The sequence below is a fragment of the Saccostrea echinata genome, unplaced genomic scaffold (genome assembly GCF_033153115.1).
Source record: "Saccostrea echinata isolate AGI-Se365-2 ecotype Australia unplaced genomic scaffold, CSIRO_AGI_Sech_v1 ptg000023l, whole genome shotgun sequence".
NCBI lineage: Eukaryota > Metazoa > Mollusca > Bivalvia > Ostreida > Ostreidae > Saccostrea > Saccostrea echinata.
Window position 1 is genome coordinate 3729341 of NW_026889772.1, and position 20417 is coordinate 3749757.

The 20417-nt window shown below is 33.4% G+C and overlaps 1 protein-coding gene across 1 annotated transcript; it reads right to left on the reverse strand.

The window, feature by feature from the left end:
- Nucleotides 1–14910: 14910 nt before the first annotated feature.
- LOC133191349 (peripheral myelin protein 22-like) lies at nt 14911–20122 on the reverse strand. The gene is made up of 3 exons (XM_061327096.1): nt 19930–20122; nt 19482–19625; nt 14911–15219 (listed from the first exon to the last, which is right to left on the reverse strand). Exons 1-3 carry the CDS (start codon nt 20120–20122, stop codon nt 15056–15058), a joined length of 501 nt encoding a protein of 166 aa, XP_061183080.1. The 3' UTR covers nt 14911–15055.
- Between the last annotated feature and the right edge of the window lie 295 nt (nt 20123–20417).

Sequence of the window (20417 nt, forward strand, 5' to 3'; positions counted from 1 at the left end):
GTTATATTCTGATAAGCAGTACTCTGGTCAGTTAAGTTGCCATATCAAATGCATTGAGAATTGCATAGGAATTTCTGTGTTTCATATATTTTGGCTGCACACTTTATCAATGTACAGAATTTTATTTTCTTATACATTATATCAGCCCCAAAGTTGTGTTTGGTACAGTTCCATAAATAGTTTTGTTATTTTGAGGGACTGTTGTCTTGTACTTGTACAGATGTTCCTTCAGGTAAGTTGGCCAATCTAATGAAACATAAAAAAAAAGAAAGATATTTATCCAGTTTTTGTGTGCATTCAATATAATCATAAAGAATATTTTAAGAATATCACCATTGTCATAGAAACAGCAGAGATATGAAATTTAAAATCTCAATTTTCTCAGTATCTGCCTAGCCACTTTTTATTTATTTATTTTTTTAATTATTTTTTTGTAAGGAATACTGCTTACACTTTGTCAATTCCTATAAAATGTTAAAACCAATTTGACAAACTTCCGTCTTTGTTTTCATGGAAACAAGAAGGGACTTTTTCAAAAAAAATTCCCGTAAAAAGTATTTCAAATTGCATGATATTAATGTGTTTGTCTCTTCACAGTATTCAATAAGCTCCTTCCTATAGAAACGAAAAATATCTATTCAAGGTGTAGTGAAACAAAGCATATAAGTAGTAAAAGACAATAGTCCAACAAAATCTGCATTCAAAATACTTATCATTTGTGGGACTATTTAAAATCCAAAACAATGTATATAAGGAAAAGACAATGATCCCAAAAAAGATATAGCAGATAAAATACCAATCACATTTGTGGGACTATTCAAGGTCTCATAAAAGATCGTATAGTTACTGTAGTACAAGACAATAGTCCCACAAAACATCATCAGTCAGCATACTTACCATTTGTGGCACTATTCAAAGTCTCGTAAAACATCAGTCATTAAAACACCAATCATTTTGTTTGACTATTCAAAGTCTCATAAGACAATGTTTACAGTAGTACAAGACAAAATTCCCATAAAACATCAGCCATTAAAAACACCAATCATTTTTTGGGACTATTCAAAGTCTCACAAGATATTGTAAAGTAGTACAAGACAATAGTCCCTCAAAATAACAGCCATTATAACACCAATCATTTTATGGGAGTATTTAGAGTCTCATAAAACAACGTATGTAGTAGTACAAGACAATAGTCCCATAAAACACCAGTAATTAAAATACAAATCACTTCTGGGACTATTCGAAGTCTAATAAAACAAGACATAGTCCAAAAATAAAAAAAAAACTAGAGCAGAGCTCGTTGCAAAGCAACGAGTAGGTCTTCCGTTGGAGCTGTGGACAGGAAGTAGGGACCTTGAATCAAGGCTATGCCACATTCTAACGTTACAAGCAGTCTTGTAAGGGATATCAACCTGCAATATTTGCCAGTAGATAGATAGTAAAGGAGTGTACAGTGGTGACCTTGAACTTGTCCAAATGACCTTGCATCAAGCCATGACACACTCTGGTTATAAGCAAACCCTATCTGGTGTTACCGACTTGACAAATTCACAAATGTTCTTTCAGACCATACATCAGCTAAAAGATCTAATCCTTGGTGACTTTGAACTTCAATCAAAGCCACGACACACTCTGCATGATATCAGCAATATCATTTTTTGTGTTTCCGACTAGAAAGTTCACAAATGTTTTTTTAGACCACATATTGAATCAAAATATCGTCTAAAGTTGTATTTTACATTTGTAAGGTTCAACTCACTGGTTTAAAGGTTCAATGTAAAGGTTTTATGTTCCGTAAGGACACTGAACATCTTTAGGTTTCTGTACTGGCCTTAGATCTTTAAATCCTATTGAACAAAGGAGTACATGTACAAGGTGCATTACGATACGCAGTCACAACGTCGGCGTTACAACAAGATAAAGATATACTTTATTCAGTATATATTTTTCTATGCTGATTTCACACGGAAATATAGAAAAAAAAAGATATTCAAATTAGTTATATTTTTCGATGAACAGGAAAATGTTTTAGAATTTTAATTCCTATCTCAATACACATCTTGAAAAATGTGTGTGTGTTGGGGGGGGGGGGGTTAAGGGTAGGTCTTTCTCTAACATTTCAGTACATTTTTGCTGGAATTTGCCTATGTATGACTGTACAACAATTTAACAGAGAGCTGAGAGAGGCAAGCAGTATGCAAATCAAAACTCACATATTAAAACTACAGCAAAAGACTATTCTCAGAAAAAGTCTAGGGAACCCCTCCACCCCTTCTCCTCGTACTACAGATCTACAGAAAAAAATGCTGACCCCTATCCAGAGTCATGGGGTACATGTTTGAAGAAAGAGTGACAAGAAAGAGGACTAATATCGCTTTATTTTTAAAATTAGTCTACAAGTGGAGTTTAAATATCTATTCCTCAATATTTTTTTTCTTTGAGTTCATCCCTGTGATTGTGTGATTAATGTTTCATTCTGTACTGGACTTGAAAAATGTCGCATCTTTGGGTTTGTGTGCTAGCCTTGAAGCCCGCAGTGAAGATTGTGTACTAGTTTAAATACGATACATTCAAATAATAATTTGAAGTAATATCTAATTCAATAATTAATTTTGTGTTGTGTTTTTTTTAATGTTGATCTCATCAGGAAATACGAAATTTGATTTTTTTGAAATAGTATTTTTACCAACGAACTGATTATCTTAACAGTTTAAAGTCCTATCTCAATACTTTCTATTTTCGACATGAAAGAGTTATAGTTCTTAGTGCGCTCTTTTGTGAAAAAGTTGGAAAATGTACAAATCTTGTAGAATTTCTGGGACACTCAGCATGTAAACAATATGTTGAATGCTGATGAAAAACAGCCAAGCAAACATGCAAATGAGACAGTGCATTGCTCCTGAATTTACATGCATCAGAAATAGAAAGGACAACGATATCAATTTATCTCTGTTACAGGAAGTTATTAAGAAGTGTTGATGGTCCATCTTCAAATACGGGTGTTGCTAAAACACGGAACGGAAAACGAAACAGAACGGAAAATATGATACCAATTTAAAGCCCTTGAAAATATATAAATTATACTAAAAAAAAACAAACATTATATATGTTAACGTTGTTCATATTTAACCTTGATTATCAAGAACAAGTTGATCTATTCATGTAATATATTCTCATATGAAGTTTCCTGTACAAAAGCAAAGCATAGGGTACGGTAAAATATAATGCCGTACACATGGTATATATAAAACGTTGTGGTAAAATATGAGTGAATTAACTTTATAACCAGAAGTCTCTGATGAGACTGTAGCTCTACTGGCCTGTACGTATAACAAAAGAAAAGTAGCACTTGGATTTGAAACTTTGCAACATGCAACAATAAATAGAATTATGTATCTTAATGTAGTCTACTTCTGTGCCAAGTTATATTGAAATCAAACGAAAACTGTAGGAGGAGTAGCGTTTGGAAAGTATTTTACGGAAATTTCTATTTTTAGTGACCATGACAACACCATTCACCGAAATAAACAAAACGGAAATACATATTATGTATCGTAGTGTATTCTAATTACATGTATGTGCCAAATTAGATTGAAATCAGACAAAAACTGTAGGAGGAGTAACGTTTTACGGGAATTTCACAAAAATGTCTATTTTAAGTAACCATGGCAACACTGTTCATTGAATTCAAAATCCGATGCATTAAATTATGTATCTTAGTATAGTCTTCTTGTATGCCTAATTATATTAAATGCAGACTAAAACTGTAGCAGGAGTAGCGTTTTAAAGTAATTTCACAGAAATTTCTATTTTTAGTAACCATGGCAACACTATTCATCGAAATCGAAAACCGATGAAGTAAATTATGTATCTAAGAGTAGTCTACTTGTATGCCAAGTTATATTGAAATCAGACCAAAACTGTAGGAGGAGTAGCGTTTTAAAGGAATTTCACAGAAATTTCTATTTTTAGTAACCATGGCAACACTGTTCATTAAAATCAAAAAACAATGCACTAAATTATGTATCCTAGTGTAGTCTACTTGTGTGCCAAGTAATATTGAAATCGGACCAAAACTGGAGGAATAGCGTTTTGAAAAATTGTTTACAGACGGACAGAGAGACAGACAGACAGACGGACGGACGACGAACACCTTACTATCGCATAAGCTCTTCTGGTCTCTGACCAGTAGAGCTAAAAAACCAATCTGATCAACATGAATAGCCAGTATTCGATATTTATATGAGCGAACACAGCATAATTTTCGATGCACAGGCACCTAAAGCGTGGATAACCATGATATCGTGCAATTCTCTAGCCCCCCCCCCCCCCCCCCTCCCCTGGAAAACAACACAGACTGATTGCACAGAATAACATTAAAATTGTTTTGATGGAGAAATCACACATTTTTCAGAAAATGCACTTTTGTAATTTATATATTATTTGGTAGAGAGGGGGAATGATGCATAGATGTAGCCTACGTTGTCCTCGCTTTAAGTGCCTGACGGTGGATAGCACAGCTAGATCCAGGATATTCTTCGGGGGGGGGGGGGGTTACACCCCAGTCAAAAATAGTTTGTTTATTGTTTAACGTCCCTCTCGAGAATTTTTCACTCATATGGAGACGCCACCACTTGCCGGCGGAGAACTGAGTGAGCCTGAGGGATCTTTTTCCTGCCTGCACCTATTGCGACACGGGACCTCGGTTTATACGGTCTCTCCGAAGGACTGGTCTCCACGTCCCACAGTGGGATTCGAATCCGCGACGTTAGGATCAACTCCTTACTCCGCGACTTTAGAGCGAAGTCTTTAACCACTGCGCCACGCGGGCGACAGTCAGAAAAAAGCGTTTTATGTGTACTTTTCTCATCAACTTCACAGAAGTCCGTGTTTTCGGGGGAGGGGGGGGGGGCGCAAGGTCATTTTACTTTTATTTACTAAATACTATGTACACATAATAACTCCGAAAATTTCAGGGGGTCTGAACCCCATCCCGAACCCCCCATAGATCCGTACATGTCTGTAGTTGTAATAAGCGTATCCTCCATTCTGTCCTTAATGTCAGTGATCGTTGTCTATATATTACATGTACACAAATGTGTATATGATTATTCTCTTTCTCTCTCTCCCCCCCTCCTGTTTTAAAACACTATTGCCTGTTTCATAATAAATGGCCAAATTCAGAGAGTTTTGTCTTTATTGAATAAGCTTTAAAAATTAGATTTGGTCGAGTATGAATGAGGCATTCAGATAGATACTTGGGTTGTGTATCTAATATGTATTTAATTGACCACCGCTTGTAGTTTTTAGAGGGGGATGGGGGTTCATGAATAAATTACATTGTTAAGTTTTTTTAATGAGATATAAACAGTATGATAAAGAATACTGGTTCCTGTCAGAATTATATATGCGTGAATTAATTTAATATAAGACTTTCCGTTCAGTTCCGTTTTCCGTTCCGCGTTTTAGCAACACCCTCCAAATACAATGAAAATGCCTCGGAAACGTCGTAATTTTTTACAATGAATGATAAATTCAAGGCTTTCTCACTCTCAAATATTTATGTCTATTAGGGTAGGATGGTGTAATTTCGACCGATTATATTTTGTACTGAAGATTTGTTCAAGTATGTCATAGTCTGTTATGCTACAGCTTTTACTGGATTTTTTTTCCCTTCGGAAAACCTTTTATTTTTCAGATTACATTGTTTTTATATGTATTATTTGTCATATAAGAAATAAATGCGTTCGATTTACAAGATATGTGTGGGTAACTTCGACCAAGCACGGGGTCACTTTGACCGATGCACGATTATAAACGGAATAATTTGCGTCACCCTAATATAAAAAAAAAATATCAATTCAAATTATTCTTTTGTAAAACATAAAAGACTGATGTAAAAATACTAACAAAAAGAGACGATGATTTTCAAAATGTGACTAATTTGAGGACATCGAATGCACCTATCGACGCTGTTTACTGATTGCTACGAATGTACATGCACACATAGGCATCTAATCCGCATGTAAACTGAACAGACGAGTTTTCACTGTTGTAGAACTACTTTCTACTATATGTGTACATAATATTTTTCTTAACTTTTTTTTATACGGCCAGGAATTCTTTTTGGTAAAAGTCATATTGCTGCAGATTGTATTGCGTCATTTTTCATTGGTCGAAGTTTATACCTGCACCCATGCAGGGGTAACTTCGGCCGATTTCTGTTCAGCTGATTTGCATTTAATTTGTAAAAAATAAATACTTTAAATCAAAAAGCCATGCATTTCAGTTGCAAAAATATATCTGATAAACGTCACGTAAGGGATATACAATTATTAACTTTCTATACAGATTTTTAGAGTATTGGTTAATAAATACGCGAAATACTCATCTGTTATTTAAAGCCTCTTCCTGAATATCGTAATATTCAATTTAACAGCTTAATTACGCTTACTGAAATAAAATTAAGAACGGATCGTCAATTAGGACTGCAGGTTTGATAAATTCACAGCATGAAGCATCCTCCCAACGTCAGGGGTCCTGAGTCAACACGTTGCCGTTGGATAACAGCTTCAGCCTTAATTCCAATTTTGTTCCAAAATATTATCTTTAAAAGTGTAAAGTTAAAATTTACCAAAAGAATAAAAACATATTTTAAATCACATGGGAAATACTTCCGTGGCACCAGATTAAGTTCATAATTTTGATTGACAGGTGTAGCGCCGTTCATAGATTTTTTGTATTTATAAATTTTTTAATGTACAATTTGTGACTGAAAATAAGAAACGAACAGATCTAAAGGAAAGGGTTATTGATTGACATTGTAAAACAGAGACAAATTTTAGAATAATTTATCATTGAAATGAAGTTGTAAAGTGTATTATCAAATATTTACACTTCCAATGTCTTTGTCCGAGATAAAATAACAAATTGTAAACATACTTTATTTCTACATAAATCTACTGGTTCATCGATAGGCGCGGTTAAATGAATCACGTGCGGGGCGGGACAAATACGAGGGTTGTTCGGAAAGTTCATGGACTAGCACCATAAAATTAAAACCGCTTAAGATACGTCAATGAATTTTTTAATGTTTAATTAGTATCACTTTTTTTTATTTATATAATAAACTATACATCATTAGTTTCATTTTTTCATAAATTATTGATGTTTTTGAAAGCAATGGTATGTCCAGGCGACGCAACCTCGAAGATAACGTTTTTTCTACCTCAGTGTAACTGAGAAAAAACTCTTTTTTTTTTATATATGAGCATTTGTCATTCAAAAATGCCGTTAATTCACTCGTGTGGTATGACACAATTGTACTGTAAAATTTGCAATTTTTACCCCATTCTGTAAGTTCTGTGAAATTTTATTGTAGATTTTATATGAAATGTCCAAACAATGACGTCAGAAAGGAGGGTGGGTTTCTTTTTCCAACATTCTATACAGTTTCACCCTCTGGAGAAACTGGCATTGACCTAGAAAATATTTATATGGGCTACTGAAAAATAAAATGCATTCAGAGTACTTTTTTTAAACGCCGACAAAGATTAGAGAGATTAGAGATGTAAAATTTAATGTCGATTTGTAGTAAGGGTGTTCAAAGTTTGTCACGTCGAAAAGTGACGTTTATCATTTGTGATAGATGTTGAACTCTGACAAGCAAATATGCTGTTATAATCAAGTGAGGATCTATCAGATCTATTTACAATACTATATGCATTGAAATCAGCTGTTTATGACATTGTAAAATCATATAAACAAGACGGGTTTAAATCTTTACTTAACTCCAAAGAAACTCATCAAGATAAGTGTATGAGGTAGAGAATGCGGACACTGAAAAACAATGACGTCATGAGACTAAATGGCGACAGCGCCGGGTGATCAAATAATGTCTTACTTATTTTATGATAATTTGGTAAATATTCAAGGTATCAAGCTAAAATTTTCAACATTTCTTTAACATTTGTTGTTTTATGTTCATTAAAAATTTTGTAAGCATAGACTACATAGCATTAATTTTATCGTATCAGTCCACGAACTTTTCGAACAACCCTCGTAGAGACAGAAGCGGGGCTATTAGCACGAGAATTTGCAGAATCAGGAGCATGTAAATATAAGGAATAACTGTCAGATTTTTTGGATTCATGACGATGATCAATCGATTGGCTTGCGTGATAATTTTATGCATAAACGCCTTCGGCGTTTATGCAAATTATCACGCAAGCCACTCGATTGATCACATCATGAATCCAAAAAATTAGACAGTTATTCCTTAATTATTTTCATTTCATCATTAGATGTCTAATAAGTTTGTGATATTCAAGTATATATATGTATGCTCTCCTTGTACAATTTTTATGGAACCGCGCGCATGCAGGGGGAATAGAATTTTTCATAATTAAATACATGTAACACACTACTTAAATTTATGTAATTTACGTTAGACAATGCTGGATATTCGAAATAATTAAGTTTATAGGCTCCTAAGATGTTAACGACATTTTATCGTACTAAAAAGTATGGATAACATAAAACATGTATTTTAAAAAATACGCCACAATATAGCCTTTCAGTTACTTATACAAACAAATCAAATTCCATGTAATAGCTTTCAAATTTTGAAATTTATTTCTTATTGAAACTTAAGATCTCTTTCCGTAAACAGGTATGTTAGAACGAGGTCATTAAAGGCCGAGATTTTTAAGTAGAAAAGGGAACGAATAGTCGCCAGTTTTTCTTTGGAATTTTTTCAGTTATCTTGGACGTCATATTGCACGTACATGTACAAAACAGCAGTGAAGTTTAAAAAAAAATCCATGAAGTCAAGGTTTAATTATCTTCTCTCAATTATTTCTTGTTATAATTACCGATCCGTATAACAATATAATAATGATTTGATTTTACATTTTTTTTATCAGAGCGTATAACAAGCGATTTTCATGCGGTACATGAAAGCGTTTGACGCGTGACAATTACAAGTTTAGTAGAAAATAATAATTTGTTCAAGGTTAGGCGTCTAAAAAATTTGTAAAATTCAAATACAGTTACGCAGCCATGTATGTCTCATTCTACATATTTTGGATTCTGTAGAGGACTACGACAGGCGATGGGCCAGACATAAAAAAGAAGACCTTGACAGTTTGTCAGAATGGATTAAATGTACCAGATGTATGTTAAAATCGCGCATTAAAAGATTGAGAAGCAATATGAAAACCATTTATCCTTCTGTATTCAATAATCCAGAAGTGAAAAAAGATAGATTACATGATCAGTACGTACTGGTCCCTGCTGACAAAGCAGGTAACAACATTGTCTTTGTTTGTAAGGCTCATTATATTAAATGTATTTTAGAGGAACTTGGATTTAATTCTAGAAGTGGTAATCCAACTTATACTCATAGTTCCCTTTCTAAGGAAGAAATTCTTCAAAATCATATGTCAGTTTTGATATTTTTAATATTCCAAACAACCAAAATGAATTTGAATTACCATATTTATATTGGATTCCGAAACTTCATAAAAATCCTTACAAACAAAGATACATAGCGGGTTCCAGTAAATGTTCAACCAAGCCTCTATCTTTACTCCTCACTAAGATATTAACAGTGGTGAAGGAGAAACTTCAAGAGTACTGTGCAACAATATATTCGAGAAGTGGTGTAAATCAGATGTGGATACTTAAAAATTCCAAGGAACTTTTGGAAAATTTGAAAACTCAAGATTTTACCAAAATCAACAGCTTAAAAACTTACGACATTTCAACTTTATACACAACCATTCCCCACAATAAATTAAAGTCCAGGCTTTTTGATATCATTGACAGCTGCTTTTTCAATAAAAATGGAACTCGTAAATATACTTACCTGTCATTGGTCAATTGCAAAATTATTTTGTTAAAAAACATTCTGATTGTACACACAAGTACTCTGATGTTGGCATTAAAAAGATGCTTGAGTTTCTGATTGACAATATCTCTGTGGTTTTTGGAGACCAGGTCTTCCAACAATCTATTGGAATTGCTATGGGTACCAATTGCACCCCGTTATTAGCAGACCTTTTTTTGTATTCATATGAAGCAGAATTTGTCCAAAATCTTGTACGTGAAAAGAAGAAAACACTTGCTGTGGCCTTCAACTCGACATTTAGATATATCGACGACGTATTGTCAATTAACAATGGCTATTTTCATTCTTATGTCGATACGATATATCCTGGTGAACTTGAGATAAAAGATACCACAGAGTCTGACACATCTGTTTCATATTTGGATATTTTACTTGAAAAAGACGTTAATGGTAATCTAACAACCAAGCTTTATGATAAACGTGATGACTTTAACTTTTCAATCGTCAACTTCCCTTACTTATGCAGCAATATACCTTCATCACCTGCATACGGGGTATATATCTCTCAGTTGATTCGATACGCAAGAGCATGCTCTACGTATGTACACTTTCTAAAACGAGGTAAATTATTGACCAAATAAGTTGATGAAACAAGAATATCAGCTGTCTCGTTTAAAGTCATCATTTCGTAAGTTCTATGGTCGATACAATGACCTTGTCAGCAAATACAATTTATCATTGAGTCAAATGCTGACTGACGTTTTTCATACAAATTGTTAGGCCATTATTTACACACTGAATTGTCGGCGGATTTTTCCGTTATTTCCCGATCATGACAAGGAGAACACGGCGAGTGTGACCGGTCGGCAGGGGATGCTCACTCCTCCATGGCACCTGATCCCACCTCTGATGTTTGGAGGTCCGTGTTTGCTCTGCTCCTATTTTGTATTGTATAATGGACTTTTGAGCTTGAATACTGTTCGTTATCTCCATATATTTCATTTATCCACTCATGACTTAGTTTACAAAATGAACTTGGAATGGCCATTCTATGGTTTGTTTTGTGTTAGACCGTAGGTCGCTGGTTCACATGCCGATCGATCCCCGGTGACCTCCTTTGCCACGCGCTATCGAGGGAGATGTTACATAATTGTAAACACACAAGGTGAATGTTAAAGACGTGCACTTAATGGCTGTGAATAGTCTATGCTTCCAAGTTATGTTTTATTTTCTCACTATATTGTTTGTTTTTATATGATAAGAAGAAAAAGTTGTATTTTTTCCCTTTTTTAGTAGACTGGTTTATTCGAATTTGAAAAAAATGAAATAAAAGGGAAAGTTCTTAGTAATAACTCGGAAATAAAGCACAAAACACTTCAAGAACATTATTCTAAAGAATATTAGCATCTAATGTAGCCAGGTTTATTATTTATAGTAAGTTTATCTTAGTTACGCGCATGAAGAGCTCTCGTTTACTTGCTGAATGAAAACATTTACCTGTATATGGGTCAAGCTTCTGGCTCATTTAAAACACAACACTCGAACAAAATAACATTTTCCTGAGATCAATAAGATGTTTAAGAACAACTTTTTTAGCGGCAGCCATTTCGAAATATTTACCGTTTTTGAGTTATAAAGCAAAAACTTTAAAGGGCTCCAGATCTCTAATTTTAGGGGCCAGCCCCTTCTTAGTGGTGTCAAATGAAAGGCCTAAAAATTGTGCACAACTTTTATTCTACATGTCTTATCAAAATATTTTTAGTTTTAAAGATACAAAGAAAAATATGTCTAAATTTTCGCTCTTTTAGGCGTTCTAATTTTTGACCCCTATATAGCGCCATTTTGAAAACAGAAATCGAAAAACAAAAACCGATGTGCACAACTTCAATTCTTCTGTTACTTAAATTCGGTATAATTTCTGCTCAAGCTTTTGTAGTCTCGGAGTCTTTGTCTGGAAATGAAGGCAAGTAAATTTTCTTTAAAGGGAAATAACTCAAAAGCGGAAGTGACTTTTTGAAATGTTTGACATCATTCTGATAGAGTTTTGTAACGTCTATAAACTCTGCAAATTTGAGCAAAATCCGTATATGTATATACCAGATACATATATCTGGGTAGGTTGTCCCAGATATTTACAGCTTACATTTTTGTGTATTTCTTTTATCCGATTTCCAAATTTATAATATATCCAAATTCATATTTTTAAAATTGCCCTTCCATATTATCTTTCTTTAATTTCTTTTTATCATGTATAGTTACGCTATTTTGAGAGAATAAGACAATGTACGATTTATTGCTTGTCGTAATTAATTAGCGATAATTAATTCGTTCAATTATGTTCAATTATGTAAATCGCACTTCACCAGAGTTCACCCGATAGACCGGACGCAATTCATAGCGCTCCGGATTTCTTTGTTCACGACTGTTTATTTACTTGAAATTAAACATGTAACACTGTAAATATTTAGTGTTTGGTAGTTTAGTAGTAGTGCTAGTTGTTTTTGTTTCTCTATTTCTTTTATTTTTATGACTTCTTAACTTTTTCTTTGTCCTGAGGAAGGGGCAGGTCGTCCCGAAAATTTGACAATTATTATTGTTCGTGTATTGTTCGAGTGATTTAATATATATATATATATATATATATATATATATATATATATATATATATATATATATATATATATATATATATATATATATATATATATATATATATTAAATCACTCTTTTTGTTAAATTCTGCTCTCAAATATGTATGATTACTTTGACCATTCCGATTGAATTCAGTAAAAGCTAAAGGATTTATAATAATTACATTGTTTGTTAAATTTTGAATGCCATAAAAATGGCATTTTGTGACTGAAGAAAAGTTAAATAATTGATTTCGCGAACTGATTTGAAATTTTTATATTTTCACAATTTTAATGAGTCTATTCAAGAGAGAATAAGACTATAAGAGTAAGAGTAAGTAAGAAGACTAAGAAGAAGATTTTGGTTCATGATTTATTTCAATGAAAAATATTGGAGAAAAAACTTTTTTTAAAAGTGATTTATGTTGAAGACGCACTTACAGTTCAGAAAGGTCATATTACGTGCACCGTAGCGCCAAAAGAAGAGCATCGTCCCCCATTTTTTGCATTGGTATTTAATTAAGCTATGTGTGTAGACACTAAAATATACTTGACAAAAAATTCTTGACTTTTGATGGCAGGAACCAATCTCCCTAAGAAGCATAGGCAACCCTCACTCCTATATTCCTTATCTGTCTTGATCAAAAGAACTCTAGCTACGCCCCTGAATTCTTAACAAAAAAAACCATATGCTATATAAGTGTTTCATCAAAGAGGGTTGTGCTGTCTCAATCCATTGAAATTAAACAAGTTTTCATGATCATTTCATATCAAAGTTCAAATTTAAAAAAAAATTATACACCCAAATGTGATTATGTTTAGTTAATACTATCAGTATTGATTGGGTTGACTGGTGCTTTAAAATATAATATTTATTAAAGAAATTAAGCCTTATAAAGTAACATATCGGGCTTCTGTAATATTTATTGGTATAACTAAATTCGTGCAGGTACTTACAAATAGTGTAAATGAAAAATTGAGCTGGGTTGTTTTTAAATTTCAATGGTTAGTACACGTAGTTGATAACAAACACTATTATTCCAATAACAGTGTGTCAGTTCGTTTGACTGAGCGTGGTAAATTTTTTTTTTAACTTATTATCATATAACTCATCAACTGGATGATTGAATTCAATCAATTAAAATTACTTTGCATATGAAACAACACCACAGATAAAACTGACAAATAGTTTTAAATGGTTGATTACAAATAAGGCATTTGTAGTGAGCAGCAATCGACCCCTGGACAGTCAAACCCCCATTTCGCTTTCTATATTTAGTTGTGAAGTAGTGTATGGAGGTAACATAAGCCAATCAAATAAGTATGGCTACAGATCTACTAATAAATAGGCATAAGTTTGCGAGTGAAAGCTAAAAAGCCATGCTTTATACACTAGACAAAATTTCTAACGCACCACTTGTTATTCTCGTATTAATTGAACATTTGCCTACTCGGCACTAGTAAATCAAATATACCGTCTTTCCCAATACAGTGGAATTGACAAATGCCTTGGTGTCCTGGGAAGACCCTCTTGCCCGAAAACCAATTTCCCGACATCCAATGCGCACCGTTTTTGTCCAGATATAAAATTTGTCACCGTTGATATATATATATATATATATATATATATATATATATATATATATATATATATATATATATATATATATATATATATATATATAATTTTACAACAACTCTTAAACTAACATATCTGCCCTAATGGAATAGATATTCATAGAGAAAGTACAAAGAAATACTTTTTTTAAGGATGCCCACTTCCGCCTCCAACTGGGGTTAAACGCAGTCTCCTAGCAGTACAGGAAGAGCACGCTAGACCACTGGGTCATCTAGGCAAGTCAAAAAATTGTCCACATTCTAGTTGACTGAATAAGGCACTTGACTTTTGAATTGCCATTTTATTGTCTTTAACCATTCAAAAAGAACTGGTAAATGTCTTATAAAGGACCATTTTAAAAACTACATGTATATCGATTTTATTCTACTTTTATTTTATAGACAAGAAAAAATAACAAAAAAGAGGTAGCTAAAACAGATGTGTAACTTAAATAGATAAAACAATGGTAAACAGTTCATTAATCTTAGATATATTGCATATTTTGTACATAATATTGTTTACTTGAAGCATAGTCACATAGTAACAAATAACAATGGACCCAATACAGAACTAGAACATTTTTTGATTCGAAAACACATTACTGAATGCTTATCTTGCCAATATAATGCGTGCCTATGCTCGCTAATTAAGACTGTCTGATCAAGCAGATGTAGACACAATTTCATACCTATTTTCTTATGCAGCTTCAGATATATGCATGTTATCGAAAATGGACAGTATGAAGCATTTATTGAAATTTTTAAGAAACTAGTTTGAAATTACATTGAACAATAATTATTTATTATGTCTTTGAATAAAGTTGTAGAGTAATTTTTTTTTTAAAAAAAGAAGAAGAGTAAAATAGCATTAAATGAGAATATATGCCTTTTCAATGGATTAAACTGAACGCTTTATTCCGGAGCTACTGATTTATAGTAGAGGAGAACTGAAGTATTGTTATCCTTTCATGATTTCTACCAACATGACAACTCCTCCTCCGATCGCTGCTATCATTCCCATGATGCTGAAGGCGAAAGCGAAGTGGTAGTTAAAGTCCAAGTTTGCGTACAAGTCGTTAAGTTTGGCAGAATACACTGCTATTGATATAAGGATAAACACCGCTACAAGAAAAAAATTATTGAAAGGTAACAGAGAAAACAATTCTGGCAACAATTATCACTAAATATGATCTAAGTTGAAGTTTTCAACGATCATGTAAGATGTTGACATTATATTCAAAGAAAAATCAAATTTCTTTTAAACTGTAGTCTTATAAACATGTACCAAAGCTTATTCGCAAGTACTGAAATTGGAAGTGATCTGTGGAAATCTTGTAATGATATCTCGTGATATTTATACAACATATCTTATAAGATAATTTAAAATTACTTGTAAAAACAAATATATACTACATATGTAGCAAATACGTGCATTTCTTTAGATGCCTATATTTCTTTCATCCTTAAATAATTTTTTTATTAAAAATGTCTAATTGATGTTTAATAAAAAACCGAAACTCTTTTTCCAAACGGGAAAACCTATTAAGCAAGCTTCATGTGTATGACTTTTCCTACCAACTTAACAGGGATACGCGTTTTCTAGGGGGGGTACAAGGTCACTTTAAGTTGCTTTAGTATAACCATTTAATAACTCTGCAAATTCCAGGGGGGGGGGTCTGGTCCCACCAACTTCCTCCCCAACTATTCTTATAGATCCGCGCTTTTGAAGAAAATAACAGGGTAGATACGAGGCACTTTGTGAAGTCAGGGATATTTCATGTTAGCATTTTCAGTTACACATATGGAGAATTGGTGTTTATTCTGCTCATTTGCATATTGGCTATATTGGAGCTATATTGGGGACAGATTACATAAATATTTATATTGAAAATATACAAAAAAGGCAAATGCTCATATTCTAGCTCTATGTATTTCGGATGAATTTCTTCCGCCAATGATTTGATTTTTTTTAATATCTTCTACCGAAATGACACCAAAGTGAAAGTTTCGATCGCCTTTTTTGATATGAAAATTCGAAGGGATTGTATATTGTTTTACTGAAGGAAAGGTCACATATTATGTTAAGGCTTCCCGAAGCTTTAAAATGCGCTCAAAATATAATATGTCATTGTGAGGTCGGTTTTGGTTTTAATTTATAAGTAATAAACTTTAGTACTTCCAATTTATATAAATGGTTTCCTCGGCTATATATTAACATATTTGTTATGATATCACATGACTTTGTTGATCACATGACGGTCATTTATAATTTTTTGAAGTGTTACATATAAATCGCTTCGCCGCAGCTGATTAACACGATAATTATTAACGTTTTTTTTATATAAATAAACCCATCGTATCCTTGTGTATCCGAAATGTGCTTGGGAAAAGTCATGGTATTACTTTGGTACAAAATATTTCCTGAGAAATTCAACTTACCTACAAATTTGATGGTATTTTCCATTCAATATTGTAATCTGTATTAAAACAAAGCCAATACACATTTTTCCCAAGCAAGATTCCGTTTGAGAACAACCTCTTCTTACAGTTTTCAACAAAAATTCTCAGATTAACCCTCATTAATCACCTGCGCCAGACTCTTTTATACACACAAAATAAATTCTACCTCCAACCACGGGTATAAAACAGAGTACATTTCAAAAGTATATTTTTCATAAGCATTTTGAACATGCTGAATTTCAATCAAGGGTAGGTAAGTGGTGTATTTTTAAAATATTTGGACGTATAAGACTTAAAAAACCTTTAACGACCCGTGAATTTTGCAAAAGCTATCTAGCATTTTACATGCAGTTTGAGATAAAATGTAAAGTTCATGACACTCTCCCCAACATAACACCTCAAGTTTGCAGTGACTTGACTTCATTTTCCATTATGACGTCATATTTTGTAGTTCAGAGATGTGAAGGCACAGAGTGCACTGTGATATTCTACGGGAAGCATTAACCTACCTGTGTAATTGGCGTATTACTTGCGATGATGATATATGTGTTTATTGCAAGTTGACAGAGTGACAGAGTGTAACTGAAAAAACGGTATCATGAGTTGTCAACTGTAAATCACAAAAACATCGACCCATATACGAGGGGTTATCAAAAAGTTCGTGGACTGATGCGATAAAATTAATACTATGTAGTGTGTGTTTACAAAATTTATAAGGAACATTAAACAACAAAAGTTTAAGAAGTATTGAAAATTTTAGCTTGATACGTTGATAATTAGTGAAATTATTTTAAAATAAAGAATATATTGTATGATCACCCGGCGCTGTCGTGTTTTAGTTTCATGACGTCCGACAACGTCATTATTTCTCAATGCGCACTCCCTCTGTCTCAGTACACTTATCTTGATGAGATTCCCTGGAGTTAAGTAAAGCTGAAATCTGGTTTGGTTTATATGACATGACAATGTCATGAACAGCTGATTTCAATGCATATAGAATTGTAAATGAATCTATACATAGGGAAAGATTCTCGCTTGATTATGCCAGCATGTTTTGCTTGATGGAGTTCAATATCTACCACACATGATCAACGTTACTCTTTGACGTGATTGACTTTTCACACCTTGACTACAAATCGACATTAACTGTGCATCTCTCATCTAACTGAATCTCTTTTGGTATTTAAAAACAAGCACTCTGGATGGATTTTATTTCTCTATAGACAGTTTAAACATTCCCTAGGCTCATACCAGTTTTTTCAGGGCAAAAACTTTGGTAAAAGAAACCCCTCCCCCTTTATGAAGTCATTTTAAGCCCTTAATTATTTGGGCACTCCTTTTAAAATATACCATAAAATTTCATAGAACTTACAGAATGAGATTAAAATTGCGCATTTTGTGGAACAATTGTGTCCCGTCACATGTCTGAATTAATGGGATTTTTGGATGTCAAGTACTCATATCAAAAGAGCTTTTCTCAGTTACACTCAGGTTGAAAAAACGTCCTGTTCGAGGTTGCGCCGCCTGGACATACCATTGCTTACAAAACCAATACTAATTTATTAAAAATCAAAACTTATGATTTGTGGTTAATTCTATTGATAGAAAAGATGATGCTTACTAATTATTTTAAAATTCATTGATGTACTATAAGCGGTTTTAATTTTATGGCGCTAGTCCACGAACTTTTTGATAACCCCTCGTATTTCTGACCGCTGCTTGAAGAAAAGGGCTCGCCTTTTAATATCAAAATGAAAAAATGAAATTTCGAGTTTATGAGGGATTTTATGAATATTAATAAGAAATAAATTACTGGGAATCAATCTGATGAATAAACTTCGTCCGAAATATCTGTCTTTTCTCGGCGTTTTTCACGATTTTATGTTTTACGTGCCAGGAAAAGGTCAGAACCGGCGCCATTATGAAAACTGGAAATTCTCCGCCTCCAACAGGAGGCGGCATTCTTGGGTCGGTTTTCGATACCTGCGAACCGAATTAAATGTCTAACTCACATCTTATCAACAGTAAAATGCTTCTAGTACTTACCAATATCGTTTTTATTGTTTGTTTGTTTGTTTGTATGTTGTTTAACGTCCCTCTCGAGAATTTTTCACTCATATGGAGACGCCACCACTTGCCGGTGGAGAGCTGCAAATTTTGTCCTATACTTGGCACTTTCGTGCCAGCACCTACTGCGACACGGGACCTCGGTTTATACGGTCTCATCCGAAGGACCGGTCTCCACGTCCCACAGTGGGATTCGAACCCGCGACGTAAGGATCAACTCCTTACTCCGCGACTCTAGAGCTGACGCTCTTACCACTGCGCCACGCGGGCGACTCGTTTTTATTGTTCCATTGTAATAAAAAATGTCTGGTGAAATTTTTTTTTTCATACTGTCGAAGTTTGTTCTGATTTCGTGCATTTTGAAATCTCGGTAGACCTGTATCGAAATGTGGGGTGATATTTTCTTTTAAGCAATATTGGTGAGGACTACATGTGGAAGCATTGTGCTATTTATAAGTTGTGAGTTTGACATTTAATTCGATTTACAAGTATTGGAAATCGAGTTCAGTTGGTTGTGGCGAAATTTCCACTTTTCATAATGGCACCGGTTCTGATATTTTCCTGGCATGAAAAATATCAAAATCATGAAAAACGCCAGATATTTCGGACTAGAATGAACTGTGCTCCATTTCTCCATTTGTTAACTCCTGATTTTTAGAACCTAAGGAATGGACTACCATAAAACAATAATTTAGAACTACAATGTAATTCCATTTTTAGTCAATATAAAATTAATGAAAATTAAAAAAATCGATACAAAGTATTTATGACATAGCATTAAAAATGATAATACAATCATTTTTTTTAATATACGAAATACAATCCTTAAGATATTCCCTAAATAAAATATCTCTCACCTCCAGCGAAAGCTGTACCTATTCCCACAAATAAAATTGGTTTCATGTCTTTCAGAACAAACAGTTTTAACACTGCCATGATTGCTGCTACCACTAAAACCAGAGAAGCAAGGATGCTCATTGCTCGGACAGCCTTGAGCCAGTCTGTAATTAAAAGAAAAAGTTATACATATATCAACGACATAATGTCTTGTGCAAATACAACAGATCTAATAATTTCATAATCGTTCCAATGGTAATATCGGCAGTTTTCAGGAACTTTGATTTTGCGTAAATGTTTATGACTTTTTCTTTTACAAATTCGGTCAAACCTTTTTTGAAAATGAAGTCAGGCTTCATCATGGGAATTATAGATATTTTTTCTTCATTTTTCCCGTTAAGAAAATTCCAAGAATAAAATGATTGTTAGAATTTGTAGGGGATATTTCTGTACCTTTATCTGTAAGACCTTCTTCAGTATCCATGCATACGGTAATTCCATATTGGAATGTTTCGGTACATGACTTCCATAAACCAGCATTTGTTTTCATAGTCGTGGAATCAACCAATATCCAGTAAGGTGACGCCAAACCGATCAGTTGAAAGACTACTGCACATATTGTTAGCACCAGTGCAATAAGCAAAAACTTGGAGGCTTCCATAGTTTCAAATCTAAAACATTTTGCAGCAAAAATTAAGTTTATATTACCAATCCACATCTGAAAATACATATACAATAAAATGCCTATACATTGGTAACAGCTATGTCAAAAAGAGTTAATAACTATGAAAATACAATAATATACCAATTGAGAGGAATAATGATAATATTTTAATGTTGATTCCATTTTGCCTTCAATGATAATTTGTAATATTAATGTTAAGTGGAGGTAAAGAACACTTTGAGGGTACAATAGTCAAAGGCATACACATGTAGGTACTGCGTTCGACGTTTTG

What these genes read in the sequence shown, in the direction of transcription:
- LOC133191349 (XM_061327096.1), bottom strand. Translation starts at nt 20,122, where the DNA reads ATGGAAGCCTCCAAGTTTTTGCTTATTGCACTGGTGCTAACAATATGT. An exon ending in ATGCATGGATACTGAAGAAG is followed by an intron (nt 19,626 to 19,929) that starts GTCTTACAGATA and finishes TTTTAATTACAG; the next exon opens with ACTGGCTCAAGGCTGTCCGA. An exon ending in AGGTACAGCTTTCGCTGGAG is followed by an intron (nt 15,220 to 19,481) that starts GTGAGAGATATT and finishes TTTTTCTTGTAG; the next exon opens with CGGTGTTTATCCTTATATCA.